The following is a 14,109-nucleotide window of genomic DNA, read 5'->3' as shown; positions in this document are numbered from 1 at the left end:
TGGTGAATAGTGGATAGTGGGACAGCAATGTTCCTCCCAAACTGCCTATAGACCTCTATTTTTCAACATGTTTTAGTTGGTCCAAATAGCCAATTAAGATGACTTCAGATTTAAAGTCCAGCCTTGCGAATATTTGTGTTCATGATCGGGATAAGTTTCTATTTCAAGTACATATGTATGTATTACATACATATACATGTGTATGTAATATTTGGTACTTAGAGGATTTTTGGGATAAATTACATGTGTATTTGAATTGCATGGAATATAGAATAAAATGTTTTTTGGGAATGTAATGTTGTGGCTGACCTTGTTGCCAATGGAGAGCTAGTGGCTCTAAATATGGACTGGTCTGGAGATCATTTGCTGCCTATTATTCTCAGAGGTATCATGTAAACCACAAGTTGTATCACTTCTCCAAACATGACGACTTCTCATTGTTGTACTTGTACACGGCGACTGGACAGGTCGGTGGACCAGTGAAAGCGATGGCCACATGATCAGAGACAAACACGCGTGCCTCCGTAGAGGCCGATGGAAAGAAAAAGTATTAGTGTAGGAAGGTGCATGGAGACAGCAGAGGGACAAGGGTTGCATCGACCATCCTTTCTTTGTTCCAGAGCCGAGGAACACCAGACTGCTCTAACCGTCATTACCGGCCATGCATGACACGTGGCAAACACCCATGTGATACAGTCAATGCCACGTAACCTTGTTGACCCCCGCCATAAGAACGTCTTGTCACTTTACTGTTTTTTCCATGGCAAAAGATCCATGTTTTCATCCTCTCTATAAAGGATATTGCATAGCGCGCAGAACGAATATCGGCATTTGGGATTTCGTAAAATGCTGAATACAATCGCCGAATGTAAACGGCTTGCAAACGGCTGCTGATGTGTAAAAAATAAAACGCATCATTTCGATTACAAATCCTCTCTCCTTCTTTCCCTTTCTGCATTTCTTCCGCAAGAAGAAATTGACTCTCTCTCTCTCTCTCTCCTGCGATCCCCAAATCAGATTTGGGTTTGAAGTGCTTTGTATTCTCTCTAATTTCACTCCATTTTAAGATTAAGCAAATTAAATCTGTGGATGTGGGAGTTTGTTGTTGTTGTTGTTGAGTTTGAGAAGTTGGTAAACAATAAAAACCACAGAGAAGTAGCTCCCTTCGAATGCTTGACGAAACTTGTTGACCACCTCGATCGTGTAGATTTTGGGAAAGGAATCATCATGAATGAATTTGGTCTGAATGTTAGACGAAATGCCCAGTAGAACAATAATAGAGAGAAGCAAGAAAAGGGAAAGAAGGAGAGAGAATTTATGGAAGTATGAACAAGGGTTAGGGCTGGAGGCCATTGGAGGGGATGGGTTGAGAATCGTTTGCTGTTTATAGTTTTTTTTCTTGCGAATTAGTGTGGGTCTGGGTTGTTTACTGACTCCTTTCGCCAAGCTCAATAATCTTGGTAACCCAGCGGTGTATGCACATGCTAGCAACCTTGTTTGGTTACTCCGTTTCTTTAATCAATTTTCTTTCGGTTTTTGGGGGCTTCTTTTCCTATAGTTTTTTTTTTTTTGATGACATGGCATCCCGACTGCGTAACTCGACTGTATATAGCAGAATTGTTGGGAAAATTTTGTTAACAAAGGGAATTAAGAAGTCGTTATCGTTAGTGTTCAACGAGGAATAATTCTTCATGCTACACATTTTTCCAAACTTTCAATCAATTTTCAGGCAAAGGATAACCCAAATACTGTGACAATTTCTGGGCAAATCTCCCTGTTACGCGATTTCTTTGAAAGAAGAAAAAAGTCCCCATTTACAACTCCAAGTATGCCGTTCTACGTAGAATACTGCTGTTTTTTAAGCTAAAAAGAGGAGTAGAGATGAATGATGCATGGCTTTGTTTAATTTCTATACAATTCAGAATATTATATATTGCTTCCCAGTAACATCATTGAAGAGAGCATGCAATTGGAAAAGGAACGTTATACAGCAATGGAAAAGCATCATAGAGATTGTTTACAAAGTAGAACTGCACAAGAAGACACAGAAAAGGTACATACATTTGGCACGATGCCTGTATCAATTAATGGCAGGAAACCAACCACAGCGGAAACGGGGGCTTCTATCTGTCACCCAAATGTGTTTTCTCCACTGTAAGTAACATAGAGAAATCCATCTTCATCCTTCTTTTCATCGTAGATGGTAGACATTATAGCTCCTGCACATATCTAATCAACATCAGCGCTGCTTATTTTGAATGATTAATACAATATAGCCACTTCAAACAATTATCTTCTTGAAATAAATCGGTGTTAGTAAAGAAATTAAAATCTAGCATCACACGGGCATACAGGACTCGTAAAATTGAACTGCCGGGTTACCTGTTGGTGGGAGGACATTGTCCACAAATATAAAGATTGCCTTTTCTGCACTCAGTTTAATTCTCTTCCGGATTACATAGACGAATTGGCCCACTGTCAGGTCAGCCGGGACAAGGTATCTGTAAATTTGTAAATTGTCATTAATACATAGATCATCACAACTTTCAAGCAAACACATGCACTAAAATGGCGTTCGAGACAATGTGCCCTCATTTTCGTGTCCAATACTTATTTTTGTCTCTATTTGAAGGCCAAACAGAGACTTGACGGGGAAGGAAAGAAATGTGTCATCAAAAAAGGTTCTTTGTTTCTAGCAGTTCTAGGAGAGGAATCAGGGGAGCACACAGCAAAGCATGAACCACAGGGCAGTCATTTATAGCTAACAGCTAATCATCCTTAGTGACAGAACTGGAACTCACTTTTTCTTGTCAATGTTGGGAATATCACTTCTCTCAGCCTTCTCCACAATCACCTTCAGAAGCATAAAAGCAACTATCAATAGAGTCACAATATGAGTACACAGAGAGCATCAAATGATTCTTATATGATTACAAATGACACACTAAGCCGGTAAAAAATTAGTAGACTCGTCCAACCACTATTTTGCAAAATAAATTCATATTTAAAAGGAGGTTATGAACAGTTACAATATTTATCTCAATTAGCACATTAGTGAAAATTGAAGTATCAGCTACATACTAGATTACAAGAGCCTGATGCATATCAATTGATCTGATTTTCAAGTATAAAAGGTATAATTATATGAGCAACTTCAATTCCAGAGGAAACTTTATGGGGTGGAAACACCCAAAATGTTTGTACATAAAAAGGAAATAAAAATATCAATCTGACAGTCAAACTTCCTCCATCATGATGTGAATAGTATACGGAAAATAGTTTATCAACTGGAAAAGCAAGTGTTCACATAATCTCACACACAACATTGCAGACAAGGCATTTGATTATGAAACTTGTATGCTGCAGGAATTCACAAAAGACACCAAGAACAAAAGCTTATATCCTAGCCACTTAAATGCAGTTTAACTTCTTAGAAAAATACAATAATTTAATAAAACATGAAAAACCAAAAGAGAACACTGGATGTGAGATTTTATTTCAAAGACCTGAAAAAAGCTTTTCTAGGTGCAAATATGTAACAACCCGATCCAATATTTAAAGATTTCAAAAAAGCTTTTATACCTGGTGCTTCATTAAATATTTAAAAACAAAACAATTAAAGGCAAGGTTAATAGCACCTCGGCTCCCCTAGATTTTTTAAAAAAGAAAAATGCTAGAACGCACGAATGGGAGGAGGCACAAAAAGCACGAAACCCATGTCAGCAGTCTGAAAACTCCATTTTACCCTTAAAAAAATCCTGTCGTTGTTATTAACTACATTCCCATTACCTGTCGTTGTGGTCGACCGAACTACAGTACTCATCACTCTTACTATTTATTTTATGTTTGTACTACTATTAATTTCAATTAATTTTTGACAGGAACATTCTTCATTTTTTCAATCATCTGTGTCTTAACCATTGTGTTCGTGGTGAAGTTGGTGCCAGAGACCAAGGGTCGAACACTTCAGGCATCAATGAACTCATTTGCAGCAAAAAGATAAATTTTGCATGCCTAGCTGTACAACAGCACCAATCCGTGTTTGAATAAGCAAAATGACTGAAATTTTTTTTTTTTTCTGGCAACTGAAAATCAAAGAATTTCTTGAGGCAGAGAAGTTAAGCTTAATGTAATGCAACTTGAAAAACCGAAACTGAAAAAAACTTTATGTAATGCAGTTCATTTTCTTGTTTTGTCTTCTTGTGTGCATGACTTTTATTCAATAGTGCAAATCTTTAAGAAAAATTCGAGGATGTACATAAAAATGATTTCTTTAAAGAAAAAAACATTGCAAATCTTGGCCATGGCTGCTGCTCTACATTTTTCTTTTCAAATTGTTTTAAGTTGTAGAAGGCCTAAAGTATACACATACAAATGAAGATAAAATGGATGCTGTCAATTTAGTTAAAAATCACTAAGTACATATACAAATGAAGATAAAATGCAAAGAGGATAATCTTGGATTGTCCAAAAAAAAAATGTTTATAGATCACTTACACACGTATTTTACCCAAGAGAAGAGAAATGCTGCAATGCTGTGGATGGAAGAATCGTTAGTGCAGGACAAGAGAAGTTTTATTTATTTGTTTTTGTGAAGCGGGGCGGGAGGATGAACCAGCAATACAGAGGAGGGAGAAAAGCAAAAAGTATAAAAGAATCTTCCTTCAATCCCTTTTGACTTTTTATTGTTTTATTTTGTTTTTCCTGTACTTATCCAACTTGGCACCATTTGTGCTATATAGGGGGCTTCCCTGTAGCAGCTCTCTTTAAAAAAATAACATTATTCTTAACCCTGGGGGACGGGGTGTTACAAAATACTAGAAAAACATTTAGCATGGAAGCAAGCACTCACTTCATTAAGAATTGGAGACAAAATCTAACACTAACATTACATAGGGATGGAGAGAGGTTTTTGGGTAGGCAAAGGATTTGGAGGGATACCGTCCTTTTCAAAGCCCCTTTTTCAATTCCAAATTGGAGGAATACGGAATTTGAAGAGAGAGGATACCCAGCTTAATTAGTTCTTCTATTCTTCCCTTTCAGCTCTCACCCATTTAACAACATTCAGGAACATCTAAAGAAGCTCTTATCACACCACGCAGCCTAAGAAGGAGAGTGATCCCTATTGCCCTGTTCTCCTCTCCCTTCCTAGTAATTCTTAAAACTTTCAAAAAAAGAAAGGGATCATTTTTCCATCTCTTCTCCCCCCCACCGCCGCCCTTCCCCCCATATTATCCTCTCCTCTCCCTCCAAATATTTGCTTGCTGCATTTCTATATATCAAACAAACCCACTACTGATATGCTAATAGGAGACCCACTAAAATTAAGTGGATATTGCTGAGGTTTTTGCAAAAGAAATCTACTGACTGCATCCCTCCACTCTCCAACAAAAACATAAAATTAGTTGGACCAACCACTTGCAATAGAACTTCATATCAATAACAATATATATATATATATATATATCAAGAATCTTCAATTTCTATGTAATTAAAATTTCCCCAAGTAACCAGGTTCTTAGGAGTCTATATAAGTTTAATAATATATATTTTTTTATAATTAATAAGAGATTTTATTACCAAGAATAGGCACAGCCCAAGTACACAAGAAGTATACCAAGTTTAATAATATAATGAGCATTCATGTATTTGGTCAACCACATGGTTCTTTGCCTTTCATTTCAAGCGCTATAGGATCATATCTTAAAGCCTAAGACAAAGCATCGCTAGATGGAGAAGTTCGTAACTTATTCCTATCAAATGAATTCATCATGTAACGAAACGCAGTTTAGACGAACCAGGTAGAATTTTGAGCACAGAATCAAAAAGAAATATATTGGCAGCTGGAAATTAAGCATGTCAATCAAATCCCCCCCTCCCCAACAAAAAGAAAAAGAAAATAAAAACTAAGCATGTAAACTAGTCCTAATCAACAAAAAAGTCAAACTTTACCAGCCTAAATCGCTATGCCAAATTGAAAGAGTAAAATGAGAAACCGTGTGCTCACTAAAATTTAGAACTAATATTCCATAGTGGGAGGAAAAAAAAAAAAATTAAGATCCTCTTCAATTCTTTATTAAATTGGAAGGTCTAATTCGGATAAAATTAGACACATCATTAAATGCCAAAGTGGATTTCATATTCTCACCGGAATTCTATCTGGGTATTTCTCCCTAATTCTTGCAGCTTCAGCACGCCTCTTCTCTGCAGATAAAGGAACCATGAATTAATGCAATTGATATCACAGGTATAGAAATTAACAGTAGTTGGTTAAATGGTTTAATAAACAAATATGAGATATAATAATTCTTTTACACAACCCCAAAATTTTAATACGTACCCAAGTCATGCTCGTGCTTGAATACGCTCCTAGCCATTCTCCTTCAATTTACTGAATAACAAGAATAAAGAAATCAAAGGGGGGGAAATTCCTGGGAAACAAGAATCAACAAAATCGAATTCAGAGAAACCCAGTAGAAATTTCCATGACAAAAAGAAAGAAGAAAGCAATAAAAGCTTCAATCACAATCAAAAACCCAAAAGCTCCGAGCCTAATACATCTGCTTGACTTGAGAACTAAAACATGAACAAAAATTTTTTTGTACCTTTCTGCAGAAATCAAAGGAAATAAATATGATTAATAAAAAGACAGAGAAAGTGTGTAGAGGACAAACGCAGAAGAACGACTTACGCAAAGATTGGACCGAAGGCGTAAAAATGCAAAACAAGAAGAAACAGTTTCGAAGAGTTCTTTTCTCTGCAAATAAGACTTGAATCAGTTGATAATGGTAATGGTGATCCAAAGATTGCACTTTTGGCGATTCATCTCTCTCTATTTATTAATCAATTTGGCCTCCCTCTCCGGTTACGTCGGTCAACTATGATATTCTAGCCAATGAAATTTCGCCGTGTAAATGATAGCTTTTTATTGATTTTATCGTTAAATATATAAGTTGACGTGTCACTTGACTAATTTCATTTAATTTTTTAAAATAATTAAGATATAATAAAAATAATAAAAAATTAATTATTAGAGAGGATCATTTTAAAAAAATAAATAAATATACAATTTATATAAAAAAAATTAATTTTTTAATAATAAATTTTAGTCTATTTTAAAATAACTTTACAATATTTATATATTCTAAAATTATATATAACATTATTTTAATTAATAATACAAGTTCAATTGAATTTATTTGTTTTTTTTAATAAAAGAAAAAAAAATGTAGTAAAATTTGTTTAGCCAAGTGAACAAACTTGGCAAAAAAATAATTAAAAAAATAATAAAAAAAAAATGTTGAGAAAAGAACAAACTTGGCAACCGCTCACCGTAGAGTAGCATTAAAGGAGGCCAGCTCCCCCAACTTCTAGAGTCTCTGTCCACCTTGAATGTGTATTTTCAGGCATTGCTTACGTTTCTTTCCAATCTTTTAAACATTGCTTTTGACAACTTTATCCCCCAACTCCCACAGCATTTTTTCTCACTTTTTAAGAGCTTTAACGCAATTTCAAACATACCCTTATATTCACGTATTTTCTCTTCTTTTGTAATAAAAATCCAATTAATTACATAATTAATACAAATTTTCATCGATTTATAGAAATTTTTATCGGAGGCATAGAGTGATACATTAAAAGGGATGATGAGATAAGGATGATTAAAATGGTGGTGGATAGAATTTTTTTAAAAATATAAAATATATTTTTAAAAAATAAATTTTAGAAATCCCATTTTTGGAAGGAAAAAAACAAACAAAATGGAATATTCTTAGGTCTCAACAAACTAAAATTAGAAGGAAGAAAGAAGAGGTTGGGAAAGAGAAAAAATATATATAGGGATGAAATGTGCAAAAAATAAATACTTGGTGGAATTTTTTACAAAACCATTAAACAGACTCGCATTTCCAATCTTTTAGACAAGAGCATCATATTAAAAAAAGAATAAAATTTATTATTAAATTTTTTTTTATGTCAGTCTTATATTTATTTAATTATTTTAAAATATTAAACGACACTTAAATTTTTTAAAAATATGCCAAACAACAACTCTCTCAATACAAAATCAAATGAGTATAAAGCCCAAGTTGATCGGCTTCACAAGGGGACTAACAACCCATATCGATAAAAGGTGCCGTGCATAATAAACCCTAAGCCCAGCACAAATGGGTCCTAGATCCAAACTCTTAGGCCCAGATCACCCATCCATGAACAGAAAATTGGTATGACTGATAAAAATAAAATAAAACGACTTCGATACACAAATAAAACGACTGTACTCATAAGAAAATAAATATAATACACCCTTTTATAGCTAATTATTTGCAACATCTGAAACAAAAAACTAATAAGAGTGGGGCTACTCTGCCGCCATACCGCCCAGCGTAAATTTTTTTTTCTCTTTTTTTTTCACATTTAAATATTTTTAAAAAATAAAAAATATATATTAATACACTTAAAATCATTTTCTTAATCACTAAATAAAAAAAAAACAAATTTGACCAACTGTCTAATGGAGTGGTCAAAATTGAGAGGCAAAATAGCTTTTTCCAACTAATAATTAGTATTAGACTTCGACTACTTGTTTGTTTATCTTTAGTTGAACTCGAACTGAGTTTGAATAACAATAATAGGTAGCGAGTCCAATTCAAACTAGAAAATATACTAATAGAGCTCGAGTATCCTTATTTGAATTCAACTCAAGTCGAGTCAGTTCGTTTGCAACTCTTCACAACCTTGAAGATATATAGAAGGGTGAATATATTCTTTGAAAATAATCCCTCCTAGAAGTGATTTATTTAATTTATTGTGACGTAGGTCTATGGATCATTATCTATTTAATAATGTCGCTTTCTCAGTCACTTTTATGACTACCTCTCAGCACCATTTTTATAAGAGAAATTAGATTTGTAGTCGTGAGTGTGTAAGTATCGTACAGTTATTTTGAAAAAAATAAATAAATACAAGATTTATATAAAAAGAAATTAATTTTTTAATAATAAATTTCACTCTTTTTCAAAGCGACTACACAGTATTTACGCATTTCACGACTGTATGTAACATTACTCTTTTTATAAAGCATGCATGCATGAATTCGCTAATCTTCTGTCTGTCTATGATCTATAGTTTACGTAAGTCTTGTTTTCTATCGTAGATATTTAATTACCAATTGCTTGAAAATACTTAGGCTATGTTTGGGTACTAGAGTATCCTCAACACTTTTTAAGTATTCTCGTATTTTTAAAAATACTTCACATGCCAAACAACTTAAAATACTTTCAATAGGACCCACAAACCCACTTCAATCTCTACTCATAACTACTCACAAACATTCTATAATACTTATTATTATTATATATAAATAAAAAATAAAATCACTATAATATTTATCACTATTAAATATATATAAACAAATCATTATAATATATAAATAAATAAATAAATCACTATAATATATAAATAAAAAATATTTATCACTATTATATATAAATAAAAAATATTTATCACTATTATATATAAATAAAAAATAAAATCATTATAATATATAAATAAAAATAAAATCACTATAATATTTATCACAATTAAATATAAATAAATAAAAAAATCACTATAATATATAAATAAAAAATATTTATCACTATTATATATAAATAAAAAATAAAATTGCTATAATATTTATCACTATTAAATATATATAAATAAATCATTATAATATATAAATAAATAAATAAATCACTATAATATATAAATAAAAAATATTTATCACTATTATATATAAATAAAAAATAAAATCATTATAATATATAAATAAAAAATAAAATCACTATAATATTTATCACAATTAAATATAAATAAATAAATAAATCACTATAATATATAAATAAAAAATATTTATCACTATTATATATAAATAAAAAATAAAATCGCTATAATATATAAATAAAAAAATAAAATCGCTATTATATATAAATAAAAAATAAAAGCATTATAATATATAAATAAAAAATAAAATCGCTATAATATATAAATAAAAAATAAAATCACTATTAAATATAAATAAAAAATAAAATCGTTATAATATTTATCTCTATTATATATAAATAAAAAATAAAATCACTAAAATATATAAATAAAAAATAAAATCACTATTATATATAAATAAAAAATAAAATACTATAATATTTATCACTATTATATATAAATTAAAAATAAAATCACTATAATATATAAATAAAAATAACATTACTATAATATTTATTACTATTATATATATATAAATAAAATCATTATAATATTTATCACTATTATATATAAATTAAAAATAAAATCATTATAATATTTATCATTATTATATGTAAAAATAAAATAAAATCACTACAATAATTATTAATATTAAAAATCACTATAATAAAATCATTATAATATTTATTACTAAAATTAAATCACTATAATATTTATGAGATCCACATATTTTTCAACTACCTATTCAAAAGTCAACAATTTAACATATTTCACATATCTAAACAATTCAAAATACTTTCAATGGGATCCACAAACTCACTAAAATCTCTACTCATAACTATTCATAAATATTCTCAATACTTCTCAATATTTTTCACTATCTAAACGTACCCTTAAAGTATAGGTGTTTGTTACACTTTGTTTAGTTGTTTATGCGTTCACGTCTTCGAATTATTCTTAGTCGTCCACAGTGACAACCAATGAGAAAAACCATTACAGAAAACCAATAAAAAGACGCACAAAATTGATTAGAAAAGTCAAATAATACATTGCAGATCAGATGTATCTGTGGATGCATGCATGGATTTTTATCATTTTCTTAATATTTTTGCACCTGGTTTTTCTTAGACTCTTGCGTACTTTCATGAACTCGTGAATCATGTCGATAAAGTTGCGGCCACCTTGTCACGGAACTGCCCGACTGACGACATTCTCTCTCTCTCTCTCTCTCTCTATATATATATATATATGCATGTTTTCTTCCTAAACCCGTGTGCTCCAATGGAAATTAAATTTTCATTTTCTGCACTAAGAAGCCATGCATACATATATGCATATAGATTTTCTGCACTTATAAGAACCCATGTGCTCCAAAAGCCATATATATATATATATACACTTTAATTTGTCCATATTGATCAAGACCCATTTTGGCTTGGGAAATGCTCATCGTTTCTAGCTAGCTTTGTGGGTTTGTGTTGCTTGAAGTGTGGGGTGTCTTGAGAAGAGAGAAAAGAACATATGATCAACACTCCAGCTTTTAGGCTTTTAGCCAACAGATCTAGAAAGAAAGGAGAGGGTTTTTTAATAGGAAACTCTCAAGGAAATTAAGAGTAGCGAGAGTGAAAATAAGAGTGATTTTTGGTTGGGGGTGCTACAGCCCCCGCTGGGGGCTCCCGCTGGGAGCTCCCGCTAGGGGCTGTAGTATTATTTAATATATATTTTGTTTAAATAATTTATATATATATTTTTTAATATTTTAAAAAAATAAAATAAATTTAAAATATTATTAAGAAAATATTTTTTTAATCCAAAAGTAAAAATTATATATTAAAAAATATTTTCTTAATCACGAAATAAAATAAAAAATTATAAAAAATATTTTTTTATAATTTTTTATTTTACTTCATGATTAAGAAAATATTTTTTAATAATATTATGATTTTTTTTAAAAATATTTAAAATAGTCATACTACAGCTTCGTTGGGGGCTCCCGTTGAGCTTAATATGTACTTTTTTATGTGTAATTTTTTATATAAATTTTTTTTACACTTATAAATATTTTTAAAAAATAAAATAAATTTAAAATATCATTAAAAAACACTTCCTTAATCAGAAAGTAAAAAAAAATCATTAAATATTAATTTTTATTCTACTTCGTAATTAAAAAAATATTTTTAAATAATATTATAATTTTTATTTTATTTTTTAAAATATTTAAAATTATTAAAAATATCTATATAAAAATAAATTTTAAAAAAAATATAAAAAAATACTATAGACCCAGCAGGAGCCCCAGCGGGGCACATAGCATTTTTTCCATATATATATATATATATATATATGAGGAAGAGGTAGGATAGGGATCATGAGTTGTTGCTACAGTAGTACTGGTACTTCACATGGGAGGGAAGATAAACAAATTAGCTTTTCTGTTCTGACATGTCCAAATCAAGGTTTTCCTAAAGATCAATTCATGGCAGACTACCTAAGCATGTCCCTCCTTCTCTCCAACATACGTATCCTAAATTTCAATTTTCCCTACCCAACCAAACAACCAAATTCTTCAAATTCTCACCTTTCCCTACCCAACCAAACGACCACGCGGAACACAACTTCTCAGTTCCCATATTCTCAAACTACCTAATCACTGCAGATTTAGGTTGTGTATGGATGTTGAAATGAGTTGAATTGAGTTGAATTGAGTTGAGATGATAAAATATTGTTAGAATATTATTTTTTAATATTATTATTATTTTAAGATTTGAAAAGTTGAATTGTTTATTATATTTTGTGTTGGAATTTGAAAAAATTGTAATGATGAGTTGAGATGAGTTGAGAGTATTTAACTAACCAAACGAAGAGACAAAGCCTATCGGACTGATCTAGAGGGCTGCAGAGAGAGAGAAAAAAACAACAACGTAGGAAACCGAAAGTAATATTGATATGAAAACATGTTATATGATCAAACCTGTAGTAGATCAAACAACGAAACAGTTCCAAGTTACCAGCTAGTTACATCATGCTCCACTACCTTTAATTTAAAGCTTTGCTTTCCTTCATGATCATATGAAATTGACAGATAATACCATCACATGACATATACCCTTTTGTTTACTCCATTTTTTGTAAGGTATTTGTTCCCATGTTTTAAATAACAAAAACAATAAACGTCAAGAACTAATAAGATAATTTTTTGTTAGGGAGGTTCAGATATGTCATGTAATATTAATATATCTTAATATTTCACAGAAACTCTTGATTAGAGTTGGCTCAAGTGGTAAAGGTCGTAGTTTTAGTGGTATGTTCTCTCCACGGGAATCCTCAATTAATTAAAGAAGTGCATGCTGAGTATTAAAAAAAAGCATTGAAAAATTATGTTAATATTATCTAGTAATAATAAAAGCCATGAAGCGACTCGTAGCAGCCAACATACTGATAATTTTCTTAATTGATCTCTCATTCAACCTTCAATTCATGATCTATGGATCATTTATTCATGATTTAGGTTGAATAAATGCCCGACACATCCATGTATCAAGATAATAATTATTAAGATTGTCAAAAGTTTTTATTTACTTTACAATTATTATACTTATAATTTTCTGCGGGAGATCGATCGTATCATCAATAAATTAATGAAAAATAATAAATATATTTTTTAATTATTTAGTAACCCTTAATGAAATGAGGATCATTAAAAAAAAATTTAAGTTTGTCGATATGAGGACAAATATACCTTTTATTTTCACCAAGTGACTATACCATTCTTAGGTATATACAACATGGTAAAACATAATTACCATTAGGTATATATATTTTTTAAATATTTTATATTATTTAGAGAGACAAATACAATATATAGACTTTACAATACTTACTGTTTAAATTTTTATATTATGCATGTATCTACGAACTTTACGATATTTAGTTGTGTTTAAGTAATAAGATATTTTTAGATATTTTATAAATAGTAGTGAAAAAAAATAAAAAAATAACGATAAAATATTAAATAGTAAAGAATAGTAATGAAAAATATATAAAAAATTAATAATAAATAATAAATAATAAATAATAATAAAATATTATGAGAATATATGAGATATTTTTTATATCTAAATTAGGCCTAAATTCATATTATTCATGGAAAATATTTAATATAATTAAATATTTATATTATATCTATTTTTTGAAATTTATAAAAATATTTAGATTAAAAAATTGTAAAAGATGGAGCGACGACTGATAGACTTATAAAATAAGTATTGTTTAAAAAAAAAAAAAAAACTTTCTTTTAATTCGCAAACACTCGATCATGGCCACACAATTTTATCCCAAACAAAATATCTCATCCGTCAAATCTGTCTC

General features: G+C 30.2%; 1 protein-coding gene across 4 annotated transcripts; it reads right to left on the bottom strand.

Moving 5' to 3' along the window:
* Positions 1–1,882: 1,882 nt before the first annotated feature.
* LOC108990740 (autophagy-related protein 8f-like) lies at positions 1,883–6,877 on the bottom strand. 4 transcript variants are annotated; one of them, XM_018964822.2, is made up of 7 exons: positions 6,692–6,831; positions 6,606–6,609; positions 6,341–6,391; positions 6,149–6,204; positions 2,802–2,854; positions 2,383–2,501; positions 1,883–2,219 (listed from the first exon to the last, which is right to left on the bottom strand). In XM_018964822.2, the coding sequence occupies exons 3-7, from the start codon at positions 6,375–6,377 to the stop codon at positions 2,131–2,133; spliced, it is 354 nt and encodes a 117-aa protein (XP_018820367.1). In that variant the 5' UTR covers positions 6,378–6,391; positions 6,606–6,609; positions 6,692–6,831; the 3' UTR covers positions 1,883–2,130. The 4 variants fall into 4 exon arrangements, with proteins under 4 accessions (XP_018820367.1, XP_035546287.1, XP_018820354.1 ...); XM_035690394.1 differs by having other exon boundaries at positions 6,341–6,431; positions 6,692–6,830; XM_018964809.2 differs by lacking the exon at positions 6,606–6,609 and having other exon boundaries at positions 6,692–6,877.
* Between the last annotated feature and the right edge of the window lie 7,232 nt (positions 6,878–14,109).

This window comes from Juglans regia, chromosome 5 (assembly GCF_001411555.2).
Source record: "Juglans regia cultivar Chandler chromosome 5, Walnut 2.0, whole genome shotgun sequence".
Taxonomy (NCBI): domain Eukaryota; kingdom Viridiplantae; phylum Streptophyta; class Magnoliopsida; order Fagales; family Juglandaceae; genus Juglans; species Juglans regia.
The sequence above is the reverse complement of the archived record's forward strand: the minus strand, read 5'-3'. Positions and strand labels throughout refer to the sequence as shown.